At 45.8% G+C, this 27,558-nt stretch overlaps 1 protein-coding gene across 3 annotated transcripts in view; it reads right to left on the bottom strand.

Moving 5' to 3' along the window:
- DPYSL2 (dihydropyrimidinase like 2) overlaps positions 1-27,558 on the bottom strand; it is a 110,046-nt gene that overhangs the window by 55,245 nt on the left and 27,243 nt on the right. The window contains exons 1-3 of one of the 3 annotated variants that reach the window (XM_019714985.3): positions 12,723-13,052; positions 9,328-9,416; positions 7,515-7,699 (exon numbers count right to left, since the gene is read on the bottom strand). In XM_019714985.3, the coding sequence (XP_019570544.1) occupies positions 7,515-7,699; positions 9,328-9,416; positions 12,723-12,761 (313 nt within the window). In that variant the 5' untranslated portion in view covers positions 12,762-13,052. Of the gene's footprint in view, positions 1-7,514; positions 7,700-9,327; positions 9,417-12,120; positions 12,472-12,722; positions 13,053-27,558 lie in introns of those variants that run through there. The other 2 variants (XM_019714978.3, XM_019714962.3) reach the window with 2 other exon arrangements.

Here is a 27,558-nt window from a genome sequence, read left to right as displayed (position 1 = left end):
CAGCAACTGAAGGAGGAGGCCCTTCGCTCTGCCCACCCTGCTTCATAAGCGCCAGGAGGGCACCTGGCTGCAGAGTCCACCCACCCCAGGTCAGGACAGTGTAATCTGCCTTTCTTCCTAAACGGAACAGAGGGCAGAGATGTGACGCCTCCAGCTTTTAGAAAACCTTGTCAGACATTCAATTTCAGCAGAAGTCCAGCTGTTGGAGCAAGTACCTTAGCTCCGTGGCTTTTTAATGCTGGCTATCCCTTACGGCAGAAGCTTAAAACTACCAACGTACCCAGGCCCACCAGAACAATGAAATCAGAAGTTCCTGTCTCTGTACCTTATGAAAACTCCCCAGGGGATTCCAGCGTGTTCTCGAGGTGTGTAACTACAGCACTGGCTCACTGCAAAATTCCCTCCACCAGATAGTCAGCCTGGGCCACAAAGACCCAACCCCCGCTGCCTCCTCTCTATCATTAGGGGAACATTTAGTCACAGTCAAAGAAAGCCTCCCAAATGGGTTAACCAGAGAGAACTCTAATTTCTACTCACTGTAATGCCCCTATATCATTACCATGGCCATTAAGATGGACTAAAAGCAAGGAATTTGGGTAAACGGCTTCACCCAACAACAGCAGCAAGTCAGAGACAGAGCCCTCAAAACCCAAACAAATAAATAATCCTTCTCCCCCGAGAATAGGAAGATCTTCTCAAAGAGGGAAAAAGGGAAAGAAGGGGAGAGGGCCCCAAATGGAGTAATTTGGGGCCAGAGTTATGGACAGTAGGTAGGAAAACGCAAATCCCTTGGCCAACCACTCCCAAAAACAGTCATTTTTTCCTTTAAAATACGGTGTACCATTAATTTTTTAAAGATAGAGTATTCACCTATTACGGGCTCTCACGGAAAGCAAACGAATGCAAACCTAGGCAGGGAAAATGAAATGGGTACTTTGTCCCATTTCCTGTCATAAACAGAAGGAGGTATTATTAAACAAACCCACTGAAAACGTACAGTGTTGTTAGTTTTCTTAATGACTAAGTGGGTATGTCCCTTTTAATCACCCTTTTTCCCTGCAACTCAGCATGGGAGCTGTGCAGGGACCATGCTTTGGAGGGAAGGTAAGCAACGGGGGAAGGCAGTAAGGGGATGGGGTGGTTTCCCAGCTGTGTTTCCCCAGGCCCTAGGATTCCCCGGAGGCAGAGGGGCTGCCAAGAGGGAGAAGACAGGGAGAAAGGAGGTGAGCATCTGGGCTCCTCCACAGCACGCCATTCCAGTCAGAGCAGGACTGCCTTTATCAGTCTCATCTGCCAGGTTGTGTGTGTGTGAGGGGGAGGACACAGAACAAGGGCGTCCTTGGACATGTGAGTGTTATGTAGGCTCTCCTCTAGCCACACGGAACCCTGAGGCCATGGGATACTGACCGCTGAATGCCTGCGCCTCATGTCCAAAGACTAGGAAGACTTTATGGAGCCCCACATTTCCACTTCCCCCACGCCTCTCCTGGCCCTAGCTGTCATTCTGGGCAACAGGACTGACAGCAAGTTCCCAACAGTCTGCACATACCCTGTCTATAGAAAGTCAGAGAACAGGCTCGGGAAGCATCCAAGTACGGACACTCTCCAAGCTCTGTGTACAACACCCACAGGCAGAGTCAGAACTGGATTGGGTAGGATGCAGGCTCCATCTTCAGAGGTGAGAAAACCCACCCCCTTCATGGGGATGGGGTGATTTCCAAAGCTGCCAGCTCTCAAGTCAGGAACCTGGTATGAAACCACTAAGCAGACGAGGATAACTGCCACGATGCCCATCACATAGGGTTTAGGGAGCCAAACAGGAATGTCCTCGCTTCTGGAAGGGCCTAGGAAGACCCTAACCCCCACCGGGCTAGGAGGCTGGTGGGTGGAGCCCAACAGAGTAGCCTCCATCATGAGACAAGCACGTGTAGCGTGCCGGGCCTCCGGGTACAGCTGCGCTATTTCTCAGGACTCATCACTGTTTTCACACTCTTCCTCTGCTCAGCACCAGGAATTCGGTGATGAGCCCAAAATATCCCCAGGAGTGGATGGATTCTTCCAGTCAAGCCCCTCGTGGTGGAGATTTGCGACACCTGAGCGAGCCCCGTCCTGGGGTGTCTGCTTGCAGAAGGCACCCATGTCTTTAGGCAAAATGTGTGACCTCGCCCCTGTGGAGCCTGGGGGGACTCGAGGAGGGGCAGACGGAAAGTGCCCACACCATCAGCCATCGGATAACGTGGCTTTCTAATCGCCAGGCCATGGGCAGATTTTGCGGCGATAACTCTGGTCCTGGACTTTGAAACTTCAGTTTGATGTGGTCAGTCTTCTGTGTAAACACTTCCTACCCCGAGTCAAATGAATGATGCAAAGGGAATAATCAAAGTATCAATTACAGACACATTCATATTATAGTGTGTGTGTGTGTGCACGCGCTCACACATGTGTACTCGTCAGAAAGAGGGAGCAAACCCAACTGCCACATGGATGAAAAAATAACAAGCAATGGATGTGCCACAGTGACACGGAGCCACGTCTCCTCAGGAAAGCCCAGCCAGCAGCATATGAAAAGCCTGCTCGTCTATGTCTCGGGCCTCCTGCCTCCACGGGCGAGGATCTCTAGAAAGAACTAGGACAAGCCCAAGGGGTTTTAGGAAATGAGCGCTGAGTCTGCCGTGGTGCTTAGTTAGGGCCACTTCTCAAACAGATCTGACCCTGTGCACTCATATGCAAGCTCTCTCACAGGAGGGCCAGCAAGAGCTGCTATTCCCACTGCCTTCCAAAATGACAGTCCAGGAGGAGGGAGGGGCCCCCATCCACAATCTCAGGCTGATATGTGGGCTCTGGACTTTCCCCTCCTGCCTCTCTCCCCCAGCTGCTGCAACAGAGTGGCCCACTGCAGGGACCCAGTGGCTGAGCAGCAGAAATGGGGGCACGGCTGAAGAGGCAGCAGATACAATTAACATCAGACTCCCAGCTTTCTAGCATCACATTCAGATAAAGCAAAAAACCAAGTCCCATTAGTGTATTCATTCATTCATTCATTCATTCATTCATTCATTCATGCAATAGCAGACATTAATGGAGTATCTCAGGAGTGACACTGCTGGGTGGGTGGGGAATATTAAAATGAAAGAGACAGAGGAACCTTGATCAAACTGTAACGCAGGATGGATGTCAAAAGGGCCAAGGGGGAAAAACCCAAGGTTGGCCAAGATGCAAAGAAACAGCAGATTATAGTGAAGGGGGCTGAGCAGTGGCTTCGGAACAAAGGTGGCACCTAGGCTGGGCCATGGAGGGTTAACGAAGAGTCCCAGGGGCAGAGGCAAGAAAGGAAGGGCATCTCTGGCTTAATGACGAGGTGAGTCCAGGCTGGGCAGCAGGACTGGGCCACATCATGGAGGACTCTGCACTTGGGCTACATTCTCAGAGCCAAGAGGAGGCGCTGAGGGCCTCAGAGAAGGGAGAGGCATGATCCACGCTGGGCTGTGCTGGAGAAAGAGCCCGGGCTGCAGAGGCAGCACAGCAGGGGCAGTGAGACTTCTCAGAAGGCTGGGAGAAGACAGAAGTCTGAGTCAGAGGCTGTAGAGGAATGGGTGTAATAGTTAACACAGACACAAAATTGACTCAGTTCAGCACAGGGTGACTCTGTGGGTTCAAGCCAGCACAACCACAAGGGCAGCCCTCTCTGGGGCTGGGCACCAGCAGAGAGGCAAGAGTACAGGAGAAATGGTGAGTCTGATTGGAGATGGCTGCAGGGAGGTGCCTGAGGCACATCTGGGAGCCACCTCTAGAAGGTAAGTGACAAGTTCAGAGTTCAGGAGAGAGGGCCCTTCTAGAGCTGTGGCAACCACCTGTCCTCATCCTCTCTGTGATCAAGTCCCATCCTGATCCCTGCTGTATGGTGGGGCACAGGGGCAGGGGAGGATGCCCCCCTGGGTGTGCTGTGCCCAGGACTCCATGCCCTCTAGGCAAAGCCTTGAGTTCAGGTTAGTAGCAATGACAGTCAGGCTCTCATCTGAGCTGTAGGTTGTTGGAGACCTAGAGTCTGCAGATCTGGCGTGGACCCCCATACTTTCAAACAACAATCACCAGATTCAAATGCAGATTCACAGATCCCACCAGCAGATTACCTACTACTTCAATAGGTTGGGTGGGGCCCGGCATGCACCGCAGCTGACACCGGGGTACACAGTCTGCTGACCACGCTTGGAGAAGCCATGCTCCCAGCAATCAGGTCAGACCCTCCTGCAGCTGCAGCCTCTTTCCTCTGCCTCTGGTGAGAAAGCAGAGATGGGGGAGGGAGGCGGGGAGCATCTACAGAGATGGGGGGTTGCTAGAACCTCACGTGAGATGGAATAGTAACTGCCTCACTCGAGTGCTTACTATTACAGGTGCTGTTCTGATGCCTCCAAGTCAATCTTTGTAATAACTTTCCTCATTTTCCAGATGAGATGACTGAAACCCCTCAGCCGGTCTGCATGCCGCCTACAGGGCACGTCTGGAGCCTCTGCCCACCCATCACAAGATGGAAAGGGCAAAGGGTGCTCCCTCTGCCCTGCACTGAGTACTCCTTACAAAGGTCTCACTGTGGAAGTCTCAATAGGAGGCTCTGTTTGACGGCAATAATATTATTTTCTGCTGCTGACGTGTCACCTCCATTTTCAAACTGGGAAAATTCGCCTGCATTTTCCACTGCAGGCAGTGCCATTTCAGACAGAAACGAATCCTCCAGGTCCCATATGACATGGGAGACATACAGCAGGGGCAGGTGACACAGCTTGGAAACACTCAGAAAGGCGGGAGGAAGGGGAGGTGGGCTGTATTGTACCAATTTACTTCAGTGGCTTGTTTCTGCGTGTTTGCACTTGAATCTCTTCCAAGTGTGCCAAGCATTTATTTCTGGCCTCAATACTCATTAAAGAATTGACAAGTCATAGGTACCAATAAAGTCACATTCAACTAGCTGCTTTTTGCAAGGCTCCCTCTCTGAAAAGAGGCCCCGGCCACTCACTCACTTGAAGCAATGCAGAATGTATGCTCAGCAAGCAGGAAAAAATCCTGCTTTCCTCATCTGCATTACACCACGTATGTCCTGAGGGAAGGGCAGGCGAATGGAAATTCTATAGTAACCTCAGCTGGTTATTTGCAAGAGTAGTTAATATTTTTCTCAAGCTGTAAAAACAGTGGAGTTTGGAGTGTGACAACTGCGACCACATCCCCACCACCTCTGATGACTTTTATTCTTTGGGGTTTGTTCATTCAATCCGCCTACTCTTCAGCCTAATTGACTATTACACACCCCGCATTAAAAGGTGATCGCATTCTGCCCAATTGAGCTGGGTGGGCAGTCTGATGTTTCCTTTCTCCCTCATTTCTGTTTGCCGTAGGGCATCTGCTGACTCTTCTGGGCCCCATAGGCCAGGTGCTGGACTCCTGGGGATGTCCCTCGTCCCTGCACTGAAGGAATCACCTGGAATGAAGGGAAAGACGCCCAAACCACTGAGAAAGAAGGCCGAAGAGAAAGTCAGGACATCGGTAAGAAGGGAGGTGCCCACCTGGCGATGGCAGAAGGGGAGGGAAAGCAGAAAAGGGAAAAGCAGCAAGAGAGGAACCAAAGAATGGGACACGTGTGAGGAGTGCAGAGGCACATTCAGGAATGAGAGAGTTAGGAGAAATAGACTGATGGGGTCTTTCAAGTACATGAGAACAAAATAGGCTTTTCTGTATGTGTTGAACAAAGTGCATTTAGAGGCAAGCTCTGTCTCTGAGCTCAGTGACTTGCCAAATGTGGAAGCTAGAAAGTTCATCCAGGGTCACCTAATACAAAAGTGACTTACCCAAGGTCACACAGCAAGTTAGTGTTAGAGGGAGACCAGAACAGCAGACTCCTGTCTGGAGGGCATTTCCCCCAAGGACAGACATCACTGACCACTCGCTCGGGAAATATAAGTTGTGGCTTACTAACACTGTGACCAAGGTAAGGGCCTGCAGTGCCCCCATATGAACTCCAAAACTGAGGCAGATTATAACCTTGACTTGACCTTCCAGGCTGACACCAAACAGTCTATGATTCTCCAAGCTCCAGTGTGGCTCTACAGCCAGCCCTGGAGGAGGGGCAGAAATGCCCGGTGGTGCCAAGTGCGTCCTGACTGACACCACTCAAAATGGCAGAACGGAGTCCCCAGGTATATGTGGAGGGCCCCCCTTGAAAATGGTACCCAGTAGGTTAGAAGGTGATGTGTGCAAGACAGAAGTACTAAGGCTTAAATATTGGAGACTATTAAAAAAAAAAAAATTGGAGACTCTTCCTGGGCAGTGATGAGAAAGTTGATACAAGAGAGTGGTTCCTAATCTTTCAGACACACAGAAGAGCAGGACTGAGAGAACATGAGAAGGTGAGTGTGTGATTTAAAATGTAGGGGAGTTCAGACTAGGAGGGGATGGCTGGGCAACATTCTTGTAGGTGGTAGGATAGAAAAGAGGAAGCTTAGAGACAGACCCTAAGTCACAGGTCAAGAGACCATCATTGTGAAAAATAACAAGTTAAGATTGGTTTTCCTAAAGGATATCCTCAATACCTGAGTTCCTTTCATTTTGACCCTCTCCTGAAACGAACTGTTAGCTTTTAAGACAGACTGTATGTTGACGTTCACTCTTGGATAAAAAAATGTTTTTAAATGTGTCAATAGGCCCCACTGTGCATCTTGCCTACCTCCGCAAAAACAAAATACTTCTCAAAGGGACAATCAGCAGGCATGTTGGAAACGCGCCACTCACAAGCAAACTCCTAACATGTACGTTATGAACCCCAGGAAATATACATTAGATGTGGCCCAATGAAAAGCATAAATCCCTTCAGTGCAAGACATGAGGACATTTCAATGGCTTGTTTCTGCATGTTTGCACTCCAGCTGTTGGCGGGAGCAGTTTTCTAAACCAAATGAAAATTAATATTAGCTATGGGTCCTTCTCCAAACAGAACTGCCCAATTCCATGTATGTCAAACTCAGGCCAGGAAGTATTGCCCCCATTTGATTTTCTTGTCAGTAGAATAGAGATTCCTGATGGAACATTTGCTATACCCCATCTTCATTCCGACAAGATTCACTGCCAGGAATTCTTTAAAAATCAAAAAATACTTATGAGCAAAGACTCGAAACTATAATAATAGCTCTGGAGATTACTCCAAATGCTGTGTTTTCAAAACAATCACAATCAGATCATATTTTTGGGCTAAGGAAGACAAAAGTTCTCAAGCAAAGAAAGTAAGAATCCATTCCTTTCATCCTACCAAAATTCTCTAGAACCATATTCTCAAGTTCAACAGAACTCAGAGTTGGACAGAGAATGTGAGGAAGGAAACGAGACAACCACTGGCCCACCCCACCCCCTGAAGTGGTAGAGCAAGGCCCCTGCTCAGTGCAGCAACTTTGAGAAGAGGCAAACAGCACAGACTCATTCTCAAACGATCAAAGTTCCCAAGCGCTAAGATAATTATTTTTAAGCTGTCTTACTGATCATGGTGGTTCCCCCAGCCAGCGCTGCCTTGGTGCCTTGAAAGAAGTCATCGGCGGAAGTCATTCCCTGGTCAGGCATCTGGAAGCGGGTATGAACGTCGATCCCTCCAGGAATCACCATCCTGGAATGGGCCTCGATGGTCTTCACCCCTCCTGGCACAATCAGGTTTTCTCCTATTTGCCTAAATAAACAGGGTGGGTGACGATTGTGGTAAATGAAATGTCCTCAAATCAAATGGGATCTGACAGACATTTCCTCCAACCCCTCAATTACCTGCCCCTGTGTTCCCTGGACTCTTCCAGTTACTGTGAGCATTCATAACATATTCACTCCCCATTCCCCACTCCCAATTAAGAGGCAATGCAGCCCTTACTAGAAAACAACATTCAACTAAGGCATCAGAGGCCTGATCAAGGAGGCTTAGTTACCGGAAAATCCCTAAGATCAAATATAACAAGGCCCCAAGATATTTACAGAAAATGCCACTACATATACTCTATAACACACACAGCTGAGCTAAATATCCTATAGCAATTTCCTCCAGACCCGGTTGCACTTTACAAATATAGAGATCCTTTGCAATATAGAGCAAATAGAGGTGGAAGGGTGAAGGTAGAACAAAACAAAGGGGAAAAAAAGTGCATACTATGACTGAAACGATTTAAAAATTTGGAAGTATGGGATTATCAACTCAGGTAATAAGAGCAAAAAAATTAATATTCATTATGCTGGGGGACATGCAGATTTCCGATTTTTAAAAAATATCTCTGCTACATCTTCCTATCAGTTTTTTTTTTTTGGATAGAAGTTCAAAAACAAATTAGTGATGACTAGAAATAGAGGCTTGCTCACTTATAGGCCGGTGTCTTTCTGCTAGACCAGACCATACAGACTGCGAACTAGGGGAAAATGGAACAGGCAAGTCATGGTATTTGAGAGCCTGGAGCTGAGACTGTCACAGGCAAACACACATGGAGAAAACATTAAACGTGGAAATGGGAAGACCTATTTTAGGTTCATAAATCTGGGTGTGAGTTTCCAGGCAACAGACACATCCATTCTAGTTTTCCACTCCTCGGGACTGGTATGCTATAGTACTTGATGAATGCTGCTTATTCAAAAGATGTCATTTGCTACAGTGTTTGTCTTTAAACAGATGTGCTGTTTCTCCAGAGCCCTGTGAGCTGTCCCAGTCAGAAGGGCATGAGGATACTGGTATGTAGTCAGCTCACTTAACCCTCTAGAGTCCAAAAACACCCTAATGCAGTAACTGCTCTGTTGTTAGTAACACAATACACAGTAAACATAAGGGCAGTCTTATTGGTGTTTGTTTGCACTTACGGAATGAAACCTAAAATTCCCTAGGGGATGAGGCAGTATTTTGTCTGTGTTACTTGGTAATTAATTTGGTGTCCTTTGGCCCCAACCACTTGGATTCTTGATTCAGAAAGCAGATGTGCTAAAAGAGGTTGTACTCCATGTTTGTGTCCTTCGACTGGGCAAACCATCCAAACAACTACATTCTAAAAAAAACCTTTAATATTTCAATAGATCATAAACCAAGTATTTGAGCTGGCAACAAGAAGATATTCTGTCACCTAGATTAAAAATAGTAAATTACATAATAGGTAAGGAAATGGGTGTGCATTTAATTGTGGCTTTCAAATTCACAAATTACCACCAATCAAAATGGGCTTAAACAGATATTAAGTCACTCTGAAATCACTGGAAGCTTGATACTATGTGTGTGACTCATAGGTAATGCTTGGGAATACTGGAAGCTACACATCTATACAATGTTACACTTACTTGATCAACCCATCTTCCATGTATATGTCTGCATAGAATGATTGGTCATCATTAACGATTTTACCTCCTTTGATCAGAAGCCGATCACTCTGAAACAAAGATATAATAAGGTCACAATGTATACATGACCCATGAGAAACACTGATACTAAAATAAACGAGTTAAGGACACATTTTCCCTACTCAAAAGTGATGCTCAAAATGAGCCAATTTTGGAAATGTTCAGTGACAAAAGTGAACCTGTATGTGGCAACTTATTCATCACCTCATGAGTCAAAACACAATGGCAAAGCTCAAAGCTTATTATAGGTTAAAACAAACAAAAAAAAAAACAAAAAAAAACCCTCTTTCCAAAGACAATACTTTTTTAAATGTCTTTAGGATAAACTTCATTTTTCAAACAAATACACCCACATGTAGGGAAGTCAATTCTTGGCAAGGTTTGTGTCGGGGAAAATTAACCAAAAGTCTGTTGTCATGGGAAACTCTACACAAACACACTTGGTTCCTCCATAACAAGGTTCCAATTCAGTATGTTCTTTATATTTGTATTTCTCTTTAAAGGTAAATCACAGCGATTGCAGAAAACAAGGATAAAACACTTCAAGTGTGCACCACTTTAACTATTAAGCTGTTAAGAAAAAAAGTAAAGTTTTATAATAAAGTAGATGAGATGGCAGGTTCTAAAATCTAACACCACTAGAGATCGTTAATACACTTATATTTTAATTGCAACAAAATATATGGCAAGCAGCACATGAGGGCCAGGAATGCACAGAAATGTTACATTATGATTCAGGCTATGGATGGAATGGAAAGTTAAAATCCTGTGTTCAATGTCTAGTCACCTATTCAACGCTATTTCAGACTGGGTTGAAATGTAATAAGTTGAACCACAAACTGCCCTTTTAATATGCAAAACATTTCAAAGGATGGCATTCATTTTGACAATGGCTAACTCAAAATTCAGTTACGAAACAACATTCTCAGCACGTGCTATTTATATTTAGCACCTACCAAGAAAATTATAGCGAATCTGTAATAAAAAAATATATAAACTATGACAGACCCAGGAGTAAAGATACTTTTGTACATAAATGCGCACATGGGGTTAGAAAGTGTTTATAGTTTCTCCAACATAATGAAAACCAGTTAAGATGATTTAAATTTCGTACATTTTAGGGTCGGTCCTTCATCCTGCTGTAGACTTTAGAAAGTTAGTGGAACTAAAAGAGTCAACAATTCCTGCACTTGTATAAAGTAAATGTAAAGACCTTTACAAAATCTTGTCATGTACACCATGTCACCCAAGCCTCACAACAAATCTGAGGCGGATGGAGTCAGATCCTTATTCCCATGACATAAAGAAAACTGAGGCTCAGAGGGGTTAAGCCACTTGCCCAAGGTTACCCAATAATCCAGTGCACTTTCCTGTCTTCCCAGCTCTCTCCCTCTCTCTCTGTATTCGGCTTTGATGGGATGAATACAGCTATGAAGGCGAAGAGAAGCCCTGCCCTGCACCACCTGCTCTCTTAGCCGGGTGGTGCTTGTCCCAGCCATCATTGCGAATCCGGAGCCAACATCACACCAAGAAAAAAAATGAAACATCACAGCCCCGTTCATTCTAGTGCCTTCCAGAAGGCTTCTTACATAAGAGGCTGGCCATGATGATGGACAGAGGGAAACCATGCTATATAGGTCCTACATCACGCAACCAGATTTTTTTAAAGAGTAGAGGGGGCGCTCTTTTAAAAATCGGTCTTGTTTTTCGCTTTTTGAATTTTTTTCTCCCCACACTGTCAAAACGAAACTGCCTTTTTCATTCATGAAGACAGCAAATTACTTGAGGCTTGCAGCAAATCTCCACACCCCCACTACCCAGACTCCTTCCTCCCATCAGAGAACACAGAACGTCGGGTCCCATCGCGCACTGCCCTTGGGGGGGTCTTGGGTCTTTGGCCTTCCAGAAAAAGCTAGTATCCACCCTTGCTGTAGAACTGCCTAGCTCGTCCTATAAAATCTTCCCGGCACACGCCCCCTCCCCTGTGCATTTGTTTTCACATCTCTCTCCTGCAGATGGGTGTGCCCTTGTGTATCCAGAGGAAGCCCGGGTCCCCGTGGCTAAGAAGGAAACCAGAACGAAAGCGCGCCCTCAAATCCAGCACTGAACGCATCTGCACTTTTCAAAGATTCTATGGGTCTCTGCCTCAGCCCTGGGTTCTACCCAGCAATCAGCTGGCCATTTGCAATTGCACATCATTATATAACAATGAATTTTTCCCTCGCGTTCCTTCCTCCCTCCCCTGGGCTTCATTTGGGATGTTGAGAACTAGGACTGGCGAGGTTTTTCCTGGAAAGATGGGGAGAGGGTTGGCGGCAGGGGAGCGGTGGGAGCAAGAACCTGTGTTCATCGCTGAAGCATCGCCAATTCATCGCTTAGATGTGTTTTTCGTGATTTACAAACTAACCACCCCAGGCCCCAGGGCTGCGCCGGCACCTCCAGCCGCCGTGATTATTGTCTGGCCGAGGCCGGGACGGGCCATCTGCTTCGTGCGTCGCGCAGCGCCATTACCTCCCTGAGCCCGGCTCGGCGCTGTCCCCAACGCCCACCCTTCCAGCCCGCTTTGTATGCGCCAACACAGACGTCTCCCGGGCTGCAGAAGAGGTAGAAAGAGACAAGAAAGAGAGCCCAAAGCCCTGCCAGGGTCCCAGTCCCGAACCAGACGGCGGAAAAGCCAAGAGAGCCACCAAAAACCGGTCCCTGGTCAACAAAAAGCCCACGCCTGGTCCCCACCTTTCTCCGCTCATCACCACGTCCCTGTTTTTCCTTCCCGTTTCCACATCCTCCTGGTACACCCTGCCCTTTTAGCATCCCTCTGCTGTCATTACGCCTCCAGGCTGAAACCCGCTCCTTTTTCTAAGGAACCGGAGGAAAGCTCCAGAAAGCCCTTTACAGTGGGGGCGGGAGACACAGGGAGAATCCATTTCCCATCTCCTCATCCAGCTCCTGGAGTCCAGCCTCGCAGCACGCAGTCCGGAGAACAATATCCGAGCTTCAACCATGCATATTCAATCTGGCATCCATTTGCTTACACCCCGCAGGCCAGCACTGCAGCATCTTGCTCTGACAATAAAAGGATACAGCGGGTCTGGCGCGCTACCCAGGACGACCTTAATGCACTCAACGCTCCTATTTTAATGCCTTACAAATGATGTGGCTTACAATTCTATATTATTGCGTCTCCCACCACCACGATTGCCTTCTTTAGCAACCGGGGGGTGGGAGGAAAGTTGAGTCCCTCTTCCTCCCCCTCTTTTTAAAAAATTCCTTAGATGTTCTGTCCCACAAAAGGTTGCTTGCTGGCCGACCGCAGGTTTACCAAGTACCAAACTCACCGTGATGCGTGGAATATTTTTCTTCCCCTGATAAGACATCTCTCTCCTGGGAAAAAATTAATTTCAAGAGGGCAGCTTTAAAGCAAAAAATTGCCAGGAAAGAGACTTGGTATTTTTGTTTTGTTTTTGCAGGATGGAAAAAGGTGCAACGCTTAAGCTGGTCTTGCTGATAGCAAATTCCAGGAACGTAAAGGATAAATGCAATCCTCTGTCGCTCTTCCTTTTCTCCAACACAGCCCCAGCTAGGGCGGAAAAAAAAGAAAGAGAGAGCGAGAACAGGAGGGAAGGGGGTGGAAATAAACTACAGCAATAAAAGCCTCGGTTCAAGTCGGCCACCGCAGCGCATGCGCCGCCAGCCACTCCCTTTCCTCCCAGGCAAAATCCATCCGCTTCGAGAGAGACGAGCCCTGATTGGCCACAATCGTGGAATATGCAAATAAGGCAGGCAGGGAGGGAAGAGGAGCGGCGCGAGAGCGCGAAATGCTGCAGTGTGCCGCGGAGGGCGGCGGTCGGGGCGGGCGCCCGCGCTGGGGACGCGCCTTTCGCGCCCTTTCTCTAGGCCAAGGCATCCGGGACTGTGGCTGGCTGCAGCCCCAAAGGCAGCATCTGCAACGCAGGGACAATGGTGGGGTGACCATTAGGGACAGGGGGAGCCCAGCCCGAAGGAGGTGGGCCTCGGTGCAGCTCGGGCGGCACGCACCCGCTCGCGCGCGCCCCGGTGGATGCCCGCCCGCGCGCCAATCCGCGGAGGCCGCCGCTGCAGCCCCGCGTGGGGTGACTGCGCGGAGCCAATGGCTTCGCTGGCGGCGAGCGCGCGACTGCACCGCCGGCCGGCGCCGCACCGCCCGGGAGGGGCGCCGGAGCCCTCCTCCCGCCGCCCTCGCCTTTCGCGAAGGCTCACTCGGCCTCCGCCCTGGAGTCGACGGGGGAATTCAAATGGCAGAGAGCAGAGGGAAGGGAGCGGGGAGGAAAGGGGAGGGCTCGCTGCGGCACCGCCCAGCTCCAGAGAGGGGCGGCTGGACGTGGGCCTGCTAGCTGGGCGGCGTTGGGGCGTCCTGCGGGGCTCCCCGCGGGCGGGGAGGGACACGGGCCCGAGGCGACACTGGAAATGTAGTCCGAGGGCAGGCGCTGGGCTGGAAGCAAGAAACGAAAGTCTGACGCCCTTCCTTCTCCCAGTAGAGAAGTGAGGCGGCCAGGGAAGGCCGCAGGACGCTGCTGCGGATGAGAAACCCTCGCCTGAACCGTCGCTTTGTGCCTACGGGCCACAAGGAACTTGGGGGCAGGGGAGAATGCAACCGCAAGTTGAGGCAAAAAATGGTCCAACCTAAGGCACTGCCCTCTTTAACAGACACGCCCACCTAGACCCATTTGTGGGGCTGGGGGGTGGTCGCATTTCGTTGGTGCATGCATATCTGTTGAGGAAAAGCTGTTGGGATCACAGCGCCCAAAGAGCCCAAAGAATTATGAGGCTCATAATGAGGCAAAAAGCGAGGAAATGAACTGGAGAAGCAGGAGGAATGAAAGAAAGGAAAGCTTCTGCCCCAAAAGAAGGGGAAACCGAGTCACAGAGAAAATCTCCCGGAATCAGAGTTAAAAACACAAGGGAGTCTTGACTCCCCAGTCAGAAATACTAGTCATACCTAAAACAGCATTCAAGGCCTCTCTTCTTGGGGCTAACAATTGAACAGGCCTTGGGCCCCTTACCGTTGTAAGAATCCCCATAGAGGGGAAAAAAGGCTGGTCCAGTTGATCCTGAGCAATCTACCAGGGGTCAACTCTTTGAAAGGTTGCCCACGCAGGTGCACAGACTACGACCAAAGAGCACAGACAAACCAAAGACCTAGGTGGCTTTGAGATCAAACGAGATAGAATCAATCTCTACATAATCTAGACCCTCAAGCAGCCATGGTGGGGGTGGGGGTGGGGAATCTGTTTAATTGGCTCACACCTACTCAGCAAAGATTAGCCAGATAAACACGAAATAATCCTGGGGCTACTGTGGGCCCATGTAATAATGTCTTTCTGCATCTGGCCACTTGGGATGGTTATCTGTCCAGAAGGTATGAAATGCACCCTTTCACTCCTATTCCTGTAAATTCTAAAGTCCCAGAAAGGGGCTGAGGTATGCAGCAAGCTTCCTGTCTGGGTAATTCATTCAAGTTCCAATTAGCTATGCATCTTGAAAATAAAATCGAAGCACTTCCCCCTACATGTGATGTGCTAAGAGCAAAGGGAGTTGATGTCAGCAAGTATTGGCGTCAGCCTGTAGGAGTTCAAGTTTATAAGTCTGAGAAAACATAAAATGGGCCCTGCAACCTGGAAAGCCAACTGTAGATTCTAACAGTGTGTGTGTGTGTGGGGGGGGGGAGGACAAGTGTCCTATTAAATCATAAGAAAAATACCACTTGGCAAGCAAGTAAATGAGATTCAAATTAACTTAAAATAACCTCTAATTATATTGTTTGTTTATATTCTTGTTATATTTTCCTGCCCCTGAATTGTTTGATCGTAACAGATGTAATTATACCATATTTGCCAATTTGCCATTGAATATTTTGCGTTACAATAAAAGCTCCCAAGAACTTTTGTGTCCAGTCTTATTTGTGTCAGTCTTATTTCTATAGCCACTGATACGAGGTTCCAAGTACATAATTGACATTTCCACTCATAAATATCCAAAGATGTAAGGTGTAAATTGATTGATCTGTTCTGATTAGATAGTCTAAGAGTATTTGGCATATAGAAGATAGCAAATGATTTTAGTGGACCAAGGAAAAGAACTGTTTGCAATCTGCATGTCTTACTGTACTTGCCGCTCAATGCAATGCAGAAAACTAAAGGGGGAAGGGGAGATTTTCCACCCGTTCTGCACTGACAGACTTGTTCATATACACTTTTTTTTTTTTACATTGTCTTGACAAACTCTCCACGAAAATTTCTCATAAAGTTTCAAATCATTATCCCTCTACCAAATATTTGAATCAATTCTCAGGTATGATTTTTCTGAATTTTTAAAAAATTAAATGCACGTCAAACATGAAAAAGCATTGTAAGATAGCCTATTCCACATTATGACCCTTTCCCAAAGCCCCTGCCTTCCCATACAAAGAGCAAGATGTGGTGACTACATGACAGCCATTTCATGAAATGGTTCTTTCCTGAGCATTCTGGGTTGTCTGGGGGAAGGGAGAACCTGCCTAAATAGATGCATGAGCACAAGGAATGAGTTCTACCCAGGTGAGTATCAGACTGACCACAGCCTCCTCTGCAGCTTTATGTCCCGTCCCTGACACCCACACCCCATGCTTGGGGTGCGTGCAAACTTGCACCAACACACACACTGCCCCTTCTCAAATCTGTGCCCTGTTCTGCATTCTTCCCCAAACTTCCATCCCTTTTTCCTCAACACTTCCTCTAAAAGTGAGCTTAAATCTCACCTCCCCGATAAAGTCTGTCCCCTGAAGCCTGAAGCACTACCTCCTGTATTCACCTCTACTGTAACATACATCTGCCATATTGTTTGCATTCCTCTTTTTCCAGGAACCAGAGCACTGTCTGATCCATGGTGGGGGCCCTCTACGTTTGGTGCGTAAATAAACGCTGTCATTACTCTTACAAGAGAGAACAGATTCTTCCTTGTCACCACCATGGTCAGTTTCGATGGCAACACAATCCCCAACTCACATGTCTCTTAGCACTGTCTCCTGGCTGGGTCTTCCTTCTTGGCAGCCTAGCTCCCCTCCTGCAAGTCCCTGAAACTCCAAGAGAACCTTCTCATCATGCAGCTCATTATTCTTTGCACGGGTATAGCTGCCTGAATTTTAAGCTACGCCTCCACTAAACAAAACGGCCACATACCACCAAGCCTGAGAAAACACAGGGAGAGAGCATCCAATCCTACAATGAACTCCAGAGTCATACGAGGCATCTCCAGTACCTCTCAGCACCAATTTCTTCAATTGTTCCCTCTCCACTCTCGCCTTATTCTTTGTACTTGGTTGCATTACAGCATTTATCATATACCACCTAGGCTATACTGGCCTTACCAACACCATAACTCGGTGAGCGTTACTTTCCCTCCAATTAAAGTTGGAGCTCACAGACACCAGAACAACATACAAAAGTCTTATTCATGTCGTACCCTTATGTAGGGCCTGGCGAGTGAGGACTCAGAGAGAATGGGATGCATAGGTAGATGTCCGAGTGACAACATCCAACGCGGACTTTTAAGATGTCTGCATCATACAATTTGCCAGGAACTGGGGGTGGGGAGATGGAATGCTGCCACTCAGAAATGCGGGGTGACAGATGGGCGGCTTTCAGTTCCTCAGCACCCTGCACAGTATGCGTTGTCCCGGACCAGGCCCGTCCCTGGGCTTGGTTTCATCTTCCCCCTTTGGGAAGCAGGAGTGATCATTTCTGCTTTGTGGCCTTGCCTGGGCCTCTGCAGAAGTTTACTGTTCAGGATGTCACAGAGTAGGGAAACTCCAAAACGGAAATCGCTGACAGAAAGAACGGACCCTAGGTATGATAAAGAAGAGAAACCCCTGCGTCCCTGCATTACTGCAGTACTGACGCCAAAGGCCGTGACCTCCGATGCAGCCTGCAGAGGAGTTCAACTTAATGCGGTGGTAAAGAGAAGGTACAGGAATTCCTTGCCAAAAACTGAGGGCATTGACTAGGACACTTGATCTGGAAGCGATATCTTCTTCTCTGTAGATGGAAACAGGCCATCACAGTCGTTTTCGTTGGGCACGTAACCCTGAAGGGGCAGAGTCTGCAGAGGCACAGCCAAGGCCCAACCGATCCAAGCTTGCCCAGGAGGTGCATTCTTTACCAGGGGGGACGCAGTGGTGACCGATGAGGGTTGGGAGTGACTGGCTGCCCGAGCCAGATGCTGCTTTTGCTGAAACTAGAAAGACTATTGGTCAACTCAGTGGGGGCTGTGAAAGCATCCAGAAGTCCTTACTGCATAAAGGTATGAGGCTCATCTGTCCACATCCACAGAGGAAAGTGTGCACTTCACAGAATCTAGTACACTTGGTTTTCTCCTCTTATTTCCAGTTAGCACACAGTACTCCAGAATACTCCCTGCGTTACCTACCTTGCCCATCATCCATCCTGTATAACCACACATTTTCCCTGGGGTTTTTCTGCAGAGCAGGAGACAGACAGCATCTTGCTCTGGACATCACACCTCAGGTCCGCCCTCTGGTGGCTCATGCGGGAAGTGCACTGGGTCCCTTCCGTCCTTGACTGGCTGGTGACAATGGACTAGAAAAGGGCCTTGTTCCAGTGTTCCTGGGTCTGAATTACCCAGAGTGATTTCACCTCTTTGTTGGAATAATCTGAATCTAATCAGTTCAGGCCACCTGATTAGAATCTCCAGAGATAAGGCCCAGGAATGGTTTTTTTTTTACTAGTCTACCTCCAGCCACTAGACCACTCCCAACCACGTTTTATAGAAGAGGAAGAGAGAACATGGACTAAAACACAGGTCTCGCTCCCTACCTAAGACTTGTCCCGTTCCTCAAAGTACATCGATGGCCCTGCTCTTTACCCAGTGGGAACATCTCATGAAAGACTGGTAAATATTATCATCACGATCTTTCTAACTTGTCTGCCTTCTAGGAAAACACTGTTATGTAGTCAGTAAAGAGGGAATTAACATTTACTGAGCACCTACCATAGTCTAGGTATAGCACTGAGTACTGTAAATATATCTTATTTAATCCTCCCAAAAAAATCTTACTATGTAAAATCTTATTCTTATTTTATAGGCAGGAGAGTAAAGCTCAAAGGAACCTCTTGTTCCAGGCCCATGTTCACGCAAGAGCAAGAGCTGGACTCGAATCCAGATCTGTGTGATGGCCTCAAGCCCAAAGGGCTAGTTCATTAAATGATAAAGTACTTGTTTAGCAGAAATCAGGACCCAGCTTGTGAAAGAGGTGGGCCTAGGTGGTCTGCTGTTTTTTTCTTTACCACTTTCACAATTCCTTGCTGCCACTCAAGGCTCCCAGAATTTCCATCAGTCTGCTGGGACCTGTATGCGTTCCTTAGATGCTTCCCCTTGTCCGCAAATTAATTCTCTATCTCTGTTTTTCCTCATCACCCAACGAGACTCAGTTTCTCTTAGTGGCCCAGCTCTCCTTTCATTGGGAACATGATAAATTAACAACAAAGTTTGAATAAGCAATGAACCCTTCATGTGCTAAAAGAGGAACACTCTAATTGGCAGAATTTCAGACAACGAAGCAGGCTGCTTGCAGAAATGAAATGCAAACTGTTTATCAAGACGGCCTTCCTTCCCAGCCTCACCTTGTGCTCCCCCACCCATAAACCTGCAGCACCCTGGTCTCCCTGTTTCCTCTCAGTGCCCCCTCTTCTCCCATTCATTGCAGGGCTGGCTCTTTCTCGCCCTCCAATGCCCTCTTCAGGGAGACCCTCCCTGACCACCCTGTCTGAAGTCCACCCACAGATTCGCCACTATTCCCTATCTGAGCACTGTCTCTTCAACAGCAATCGTCACCAGCTGAACCTATTTTTGTGTATTTGCTTACTTGGGTATTTTTAGTCTCTACCTCTCAATTGCAAACTCCTAAGCCACCTTGTTCTCTAGTAGCAAGGCCTTCATGATAGGACTAAAGCTCAACAAACAGGAGTTGAAGAAGCAAAGCAAGGCAGAGTCTCTCTAGTGACCCTGTGCAGATTCCCTCCTGGCCCTGCCCCACTGTGCCAGCCACCAGCCTAGGTGATCGAGGCCCCACCTTTCACCTCTGTCTCCCTCATGGAAACCTCAGGTTTTTAAAATGCCAGACGGCAAGAATCCACCTCACTGGATTGGGTCATATGGCCTGGGGTCCAATTATCCATGGCAGAGCATGCAGAATCCTTTCCCACGGGGAATTGTCCTCCGAAAGCATCAGGCCTGCCCATCAAAAAGCTCAGCCCCACCTGCAGCTCCAGTTTGGTAACAGCAGTTAGGGTCCTCTTTCCAAGCCCGTCCTCCTGGCACAGGCTTCACTACACCCAGTCAATACAGCAGACCCTCGTCAATCTAGGACCTCCTCCTTTCAGGAGCTGTGTCAGTTCCAAAAAGGGACAAGAAAAAGAGTGAATGATGTGCCTAGAGAGTATAAACTATATTTCAGGAGTTTGTCTCTTAAAAGAACCAGCCACATTCAAATACTGGGAACTACTTACATATTTAGAAACACTCCATGCCTCTTGCTCATTCGTTCGGACAGGTTCCCTAGAGACCTCATCGCGGGCAATTTATTAGCTTTGTCTGTGAATTCCTGAAAGTGGTCCCACTTGGATATTGTAAAGATGAAAAGAAACACTGAATTTCCCCTTAATCAGATTGGTCTTCCTTCCCCCTTCCTCACTCCCCTCTCCCCTGCCCACCCTCTATTTCTTTCCAAATTGACAGGAGTTTATTATCCCCCATGTGCCAGCCCAAGGAGACTAAAGGGTTACTGGGAGGTAAGCTTGCAAGCTCCTCACGCAGCCCCTGTATGCCACAAGGTCCTGTGAGCCGCAAAGCCATGGGGTGGTGCCACATGGACACCACGTGCTTCACAGGCTCCAGAGAAGCTGTGCTCCTCTGCCCTCAGCTTGGGGGCCCTGTCAGCCACCCAAAGACTGACTGCCACCCAACTTCTGAGCAATCCAGTCTCCCTCGAGAACAGAATGGGACCTCATGAGGACACGTGGATAAGGAAATTGTTAAAAGGATAAACAGCCAACTGGAGTTGTGTTAGGAAGAAATTGTCCATCATGTATGTGGGCCTTTAAACTAGATTCTACATCAATGAGCAATGGTGACTTCGTGTGGACATGTAAATCAAACGAGGGGAAGAATCGGAGTATCTACACTCATCCATGAGACTCAAGAGTTCTCTTCTGTTCCTTAGGAATTGAGAAATACAGTTAAATTAGTGAAATGGCCACTTTAAGGGATCGGGCTGAGAGAGGAAGAAAGTAATCCCTGGGGGCCTGAGGGACTAAGGGGGAGGTAGTACCCTCCCTCCCTCTTCTCTCCTCTCCACCCAAGACCACTGCCTTCATCTGAGGTGTCACCATCTTTCCCAATTAATTAACTGGGACCCTGCTTCCAGGTCTTATTCTGTCCTGAAGTCAGGGTACTTTTTCAAAAGTGCGATTCTGACCATGTTACTCTTCTGCTTATAATGCATTCAAGACTCCACAAAACCTATGTCATAAAGTCCAAAATCATTAGCAGATATCCAGGCTTTTTAAATACTTCAGCTTCGGCCTATTTCTTTTGCTTCCTTTAGTGTTATCTGCACCTCTATTTCACACTCCATGCTCCAGCCACATAAAACTCTGTGTTCCCTGAGTGTGTCGAGTTGCCTGTAGCTTGTGTCTGCACTCACATCTCTACCTCTCCCAGCACATCCATCCCCACTCTGACTCCTCACACCGTCACTTCCTCCGTGCAGTCATTCCTGAGCCTTCAAGTAGAGCTGGTCACTCCTGTGTACACCACAGAGCCCTGTACAGACTCCTGGACAAATGCCTGAAACAGTTTCCTCACTATTTTTTTGTACATTGTCTCTTTCTCCTAAACAATAAGCTTTTTGGAGTCAGAGGCTATACTTTCTTTCTTCAGCATAGAGCATAGGGCCTTGCAACAAATTTTGTAAGGATGGATGGATGAGTAGCTGGGTGGATAGATGGATGGATGGGAGAATGGATGTATGGGTGGATGATGGATGGATAAATAGATGGATGATGGATGAATGATGGATGGATGAGTGGATGGATGGATATAAGGGTGGATGATGGATGGATGAATGGATGGATGGATGGACGGATGGACGGACGGACGGACGGATGGATGGATGGATGGATGGGTAGGTAAAAGCTGGACAGATGAATAAGATCCTTGAACAAAAGTCCTAGTTATAAAATACAGTTACACTGGGTCTTGAGTCTAAAATAAACTTACAGGGCAAAAAATTCACAGCCGTGCTGTCTTAGGCCTCATCCATTTAAAGTTCCCAGGAGGACTGATGGGCACTCATGACAATCATTCTCCCCAACTAGAGAAGACTGCAGAACTGTCACTAAGGACCAGGTGCCTCTGCTTGCTACCAGCACCACCCTCTACTCATAGATATATTAGGCCCTCTCTGGAAGACACTTTGAATGTTACATAAACTTTAGAATCTACAGATGTGACTCCAGAAACTTTTCCTTGATGGGAATGAACTCAGAGAGCTTAACCAAAGGACATTTCACAGCATTGGCATCATCCAGTGTGACAAGTATCTGTATTGGTTGGTATGGAGGAAGTTACCATAGGCAAAGGAAGGCTGATCAAGTTCACCTGGTGAAATGTTCATTCAATCCAGTATTGAGATAAATGCTCCTTTCCTTGCGCCCTCCCCCTATTTTTCCTCTTTTTTTGTTGTTGTTGTTGTTTGTTTATTTGTTTGTTTGACTTATCAAGTCATTTGGACATTTGGCCTATAGAATGCCAGAAGTAGTCATGGTCTGGTGCATGACCAAGGTTGTCACCAGAACTGCAGGTGACCCCTGGGAAGCCAGCAGTGTGAGTAAGCCCTCCCCTTTCAGCCCTCCGTAGGGTCAAAGCCAAAGCGGAGAGATATGACGTGAGCCTCACGCAGATCCTTTCCTGAATCCTCGTTCGTATGATCTCCAAATCAGAATGGGGAAGAGCGGTGCGGAACTGCGTTTCATTCTTTCTGCACTTTCATTCTCTTTCTTCTCTCTACATTTCCATTTTAAAAGTTTCAGTTGACATTTCTTCAAACTCACTGACTCTTTCTTTGGTGGTACCTACTGTATTGGTAAGCCCATCAAAGGTGTTCTTCATTTCTGTTACAGTGTTTTTGTTTTCTAGAATTTTCTTTTGACTCTTTCTTATAATTTCTATCTCTCTGCTCACATTATCTCTCTGTTCTTTCATGTTTGCCACTTTTTCCATGAAAGCCCTTAGTAGATTAATCATAGTTATTTTAAATTTCCGGTTTGATAATTTTTCAGAATCTCTGTCATAGCTGAGACTGTCCATGAGTCTGGTTCTGTTCTGTGTCTTCGAAGTGTGTTTTGTCTTTTAGTATGCTTTGCAGTCTTTTGTTGAGGTAGTGATAAAGCCCTAGGTAAGAAGCATCCAGTACTTGCTCCTGTGGTGGGCTTCTGCTCCAGGAAACTCTGGTTCTCTGTATTAGCTTGTCTCTCCAGTTGTAGGTGCAGCAGTTGGCCCTGTGACTTCATTTATCTAATGGATCCAAGAAGGTCATTGATTTTCAGTTTATTCAGCTTTTCTCGTGTTGTGAGGATAGGAGTCAGGACTTCCAAGCTCCTAACACATCCGCCCTCACATCTTATCACATTTTTTAAAATGTAATATACACAGAGCATACACACAATAAATGTAAATAAAGGCACATGTATGAATTAAAAAAAAATATTCTAGAAGGATGTACATCAAAAATGCTAATAGTATTAATATTTTATGAGCAGTTTCTATGTGACAGATATTGTTTTAAGCTCTTTACAATAATTCATAATTATTATATTAGTGTTATATTATTATATAATTACTACTAATAATAATTGAGTGAAGTAATTTGTTTAAATAACTATTTAATTAAGTAGTTATTTAAATAAATAAATAGGTGACTTATTCTTCACAACAATCCTAGAGATAGGTAAGAGTCGCCGCTTTATATCTTTTTCAGTGTCTGAATTTTCTGCAATGAGCATATATTACTTCTGTAATACAATAAAGATACTAACTTTGATGAAAACAAGAAGGTATGAAAAGCAGCCAAGGGAAGAAATCACAGAAAACATTTCAAAGTCAAATCTAAACTGCTCTTGTATCATCACATCACTGTTTGTCTCCATGAAGGACTAAAAATATATTCTAACTAAAAAACTTTAAACCAGTGTTTTGCAAACATTTTGACCAAGATCCTTAGAGAAAAATACATTTTACACCTAAATCTGTGACCTAGCATAGATTATGTCTATGCAACTGGACTAAAAGAAAATATCTTTTTTATAAAAAATTGGTCACAATCCACTGTAGTGATCTCGCCACCCATTCGCCCCAATTGAAAGACTCTTAGACAATTATAACGAAGCAGTAATTGGTATGAATGATCAGCAATGTGACTGTAAGTCCCTCTCCGTCGCTTGCAACTAAACTTGGTATCAGGAGTTTAGAAGGTTTTTCTACTTACACATTTTGACTTCACAACTCATCTGCCACAGAGCTTTTACATCCACTTTCTCAGGTGGCCAATGTTCAAAACTGGAGAAATCTCATGCTCTTTTGAGGTCCTGGGGTACCATGCAGCAGGCAACGGCTGCAAAGCTCACCAGCTCCTGGGCCTGGTTAGTTTTCTGTGCCAACTTAGCTGGGCTGCAGTACCCAGGTATTTGATTAAATGTTATGCTGGATGTTTCTGTGAAGGTATGTTGAGATAGGAGTAACATTGAAGTCAGTAAACTTTGCATAAAGCAGTTAGCCTGCACAATGTGAATGGGCCTTCTCCAGTCACTTGAAGGTTTTAAGAGAAAGGGACCAACCTCCCCCTGAGAAAAAGAAGGAAATCCTGCCAGCAGACCACCTTCAGACTTGTACTGCAACACCAGCTCTTCCCTGGGTCTCCAGTCTTCAGATCACTCTGCAGACGGTGGGTGGACTTGCCAGTCTCCAGAATCACATGAGCCAATTCCATAAAATAAATCTTTCTCCCTATGTAAGCACATCGTATTGGTTCTATTTCCCTGGAGAACCCTAACAAAATGATGAACACACAAAAGATTATGGTTTCCGTCTTATTAGCCTACTCTCCCAACTGCCTTCTCTGTTTGCGCACTTTGATGAAGCAAGTTGCCATGTTGGAAAGACCCACCTAGCTAGTACCTGAGGGTTTGATAACAGCCAACGAGGAAGTGAGACCTCAGTAACCCAAGAAAAAAATGAATCCTTCTGACAGCCATGTGAGTGAGCCTGGAAGCAGACTCAAAGTGAGAGATGACTGCAACCTTTGCCAGCACCTAGATCACACAGCTTGTGAGCGATCCTAAAGCAGAGCTAAGCTGTGCCCAGGGTCCCAACCCACAGACACTGTGATCATTTCTGTGAGATAACAAATGTTGTTTTAAGCCACTAAGTTTTGAAGTAATTTTTATGCAGCAACAGATAATAATACACTACTAAGAGTACTACTAGTAGTAGTAGTATAAAAATATAAATTCAAAATTACTATTATTAGCATTGGGAATAAGGTTTTTAAATATGGGAATAGCCAATGGAGGTTTTTCAAATTAGCAAATACTTTGGTGAAATGGCAGGAGTTGAGGCAACAAATCCATGTATGTATATATGTGTGTATATATATATATATATATATATATATATATATATATATATATACACACACACACACACACACACACACACACACATATTTAAAGTGTCCAGGTGATTCTGATACTTGGTCTCTTTGGGAACCCTCGACATGACCCATGCCCTAATTCCATGAAGTTATTTCATAACAAAGGATGCTGTCTGGGGCTCAGATTGCTCTGGGCAACCCACTGGACCACTATTTCCCAGTGTAGAGGTACCCAAGGTGGCACTCCAACATTTTGTTTGAATAGTTACATATTTATGATGCATGACAAATAACAACTGGCATGTCAACTCCATATTTTTACATATATTGTTGCTTAGACCAAAGTTAAAAAATAAATAGATAAATAAAATAAAATATGCAAGTTACTTCCCCTTTCTTCCCCCTCCCTTTGCTCAGGACATGTCCTGGGAGAGCACTCGGTCGGTGCACCCAGCAGTAGTGGAAGGTGAAGTAGGAGGAGTCCCAGGCTGAAGAAATGGCCCCTGTGACCAGGAAGACAGGTACGTACAAGGGTGTTGAGAAAAGTAAATAACATTCAGGACAATGGGAGTCATATCTCTTATTGTCATAAAAGAAAAAGGAGAAAGCAAGCATAAATTCTCTAGAATAAATTCTTCTGGAATTGGAAGAATCAGTTTTTAATATACAGAGACGTAGAAAAATAAGTACATAGATAGATATAGATGTGTGTGTCTATATGTTTGTCATGATTTGCATACATACATATATTTCCCAGCCCTGTCCAATGAGAGGGCCTAGAAACAATGACAATTCAGTGGCACTAAGCACATCTAGCACCTTGAGTCTCACCCATTTCTGGTTTAGATGATATTTAGATGAGACTTTGGATTTTAGACTTTGACATTGATACCAGCACAAGTTAGGACTTTAGGGGCTATTGAGATTGAACAAAGGTATTTTGTGTGTGAGAATAACATAAACTGGGGGGAACCAGGGGTGGAATGTTATGGACTGAATGTTTGTGTCCCCAGAGAATTTATATGTTGAAATCTAATCCCTAATAACTAAGGTAGGTAGTCAGGTCAAAAAACCATAAACTATAAAGAAACATCAGACAAATCCAAATTGAGAGGTGTTCTACAAAATCCTTAGTCTGTGATCTTCATTAAGTGTCAGGGTTATAAAAGTCCAGGAAAGATGAACTATTCCAGATTCAAGGATATTAAAGAGACATGGAAACTAGTGGGTTGGTGCAAAAGTAATTGCGGTTTTGGCAATTATTTTTAACCTTTTAAGCCACAATTACTTTTGCACCAACCTAATAAATGTAAATCCTGGCTTGGATATTGGACTTATAAATAGTATTGGTCAATTGGCAAAGTTGGAATGGCGTCTGAGGATTTAATGGTAGAACTAAATTTTCCAGTGTTATGGTTACATTTTGGTTATGGAGAGTAGTGTTCTGGTTTTTTAGGAAATATACACTGAAGTATTAAAGGATCATGGAGCATCATTATCTGCAACTTATTCTCAGATGATTCGGAAAAAAATATACAATTGTGTGTGCTGAGTGTGAAAGAGAGAGAGAGAGGCAGATAGAGCAAAATGCCAACAATTTAAGGAACCTAGGTGAAAGGTATACAGAAATTCTGTTCTAACAATTAAATTTTAAATTACTTCAAAATATAAAGTTAAAAATAAGCTTACAAGGCAGACGTCCATTTTTCTAAAATATTGAATAAATAGTAGGAAAGACCATGTGCACATATGGCAAAAACTAATGACTGGAGTTAGGAACCCAGTGCTTTATCATCCTGCAACTTCTGAACTTGCCTTGACTTTGCAAAGGTGGGGCAACCAACCCAAATCAGACTCCACTAATGGGAAAGAGGAGAATCAAGGCCATTCCTCAGCTTCTCCCACAATACCTGATTTTGCCCTAGTCATTCAAGTATTTAGGCAATAGTGAGGAAAGTATTGCCTTTTGTAGGAATTACTTCTGAGTCCCCCAGCTGTAAGCAAATTTATTTAAGTCAACCGAAATGCCCATCAGTAGATAATTAGATAAAGAAACTGTGGTACATTTTTACAATGGAATACTATTCGGCCATAAAAAAGAATGAAATCCTACTGTTTGCAACAATATGGATAGACCTAGAGAATATTATGCTAAGTGAAATAAGTCAGACTGAGAAAGACATATAGCCATATGATCTCACGTGTATGTGGAATCTAAAGAACAGACTAAATGAGCAAACTAAACAGAAATATACTCAGAGATATAGAGAAAAAAACGGATGGTTGCTAGATGGGAAGGGGGTGGGGATGTGGGAGAAGGTAAGGGGTTAGAAAGTAAAAATTAATAGTCACAATATGATACGGGGACATGAAATACAGTATAGGGAATATAATCAATAGTGTTGTAAAGAGTATGTAGGGTGTCAGATGGA

Source organism: Rhinolophus sinicus, chromosome 15, assembly GCF_057876585.1.
Source record: "Rhinolophus sinicus isolate RSI-liver-muscle chromosome 15, RSI-T2T, whole genome shotgun sequence".
Lineage (NCBI taxonomy): Eukaryota > Metazoa > Chordata > Mammalia > Chiroptera > Rhinolophidae > Rhinolophus > Rhinolophus sinicus.
The sequence above is the reverse complement of the archived record's forward strand: the minus strand, read 5'-3'. Positions and strand labels throughout refer to the sequence as shown.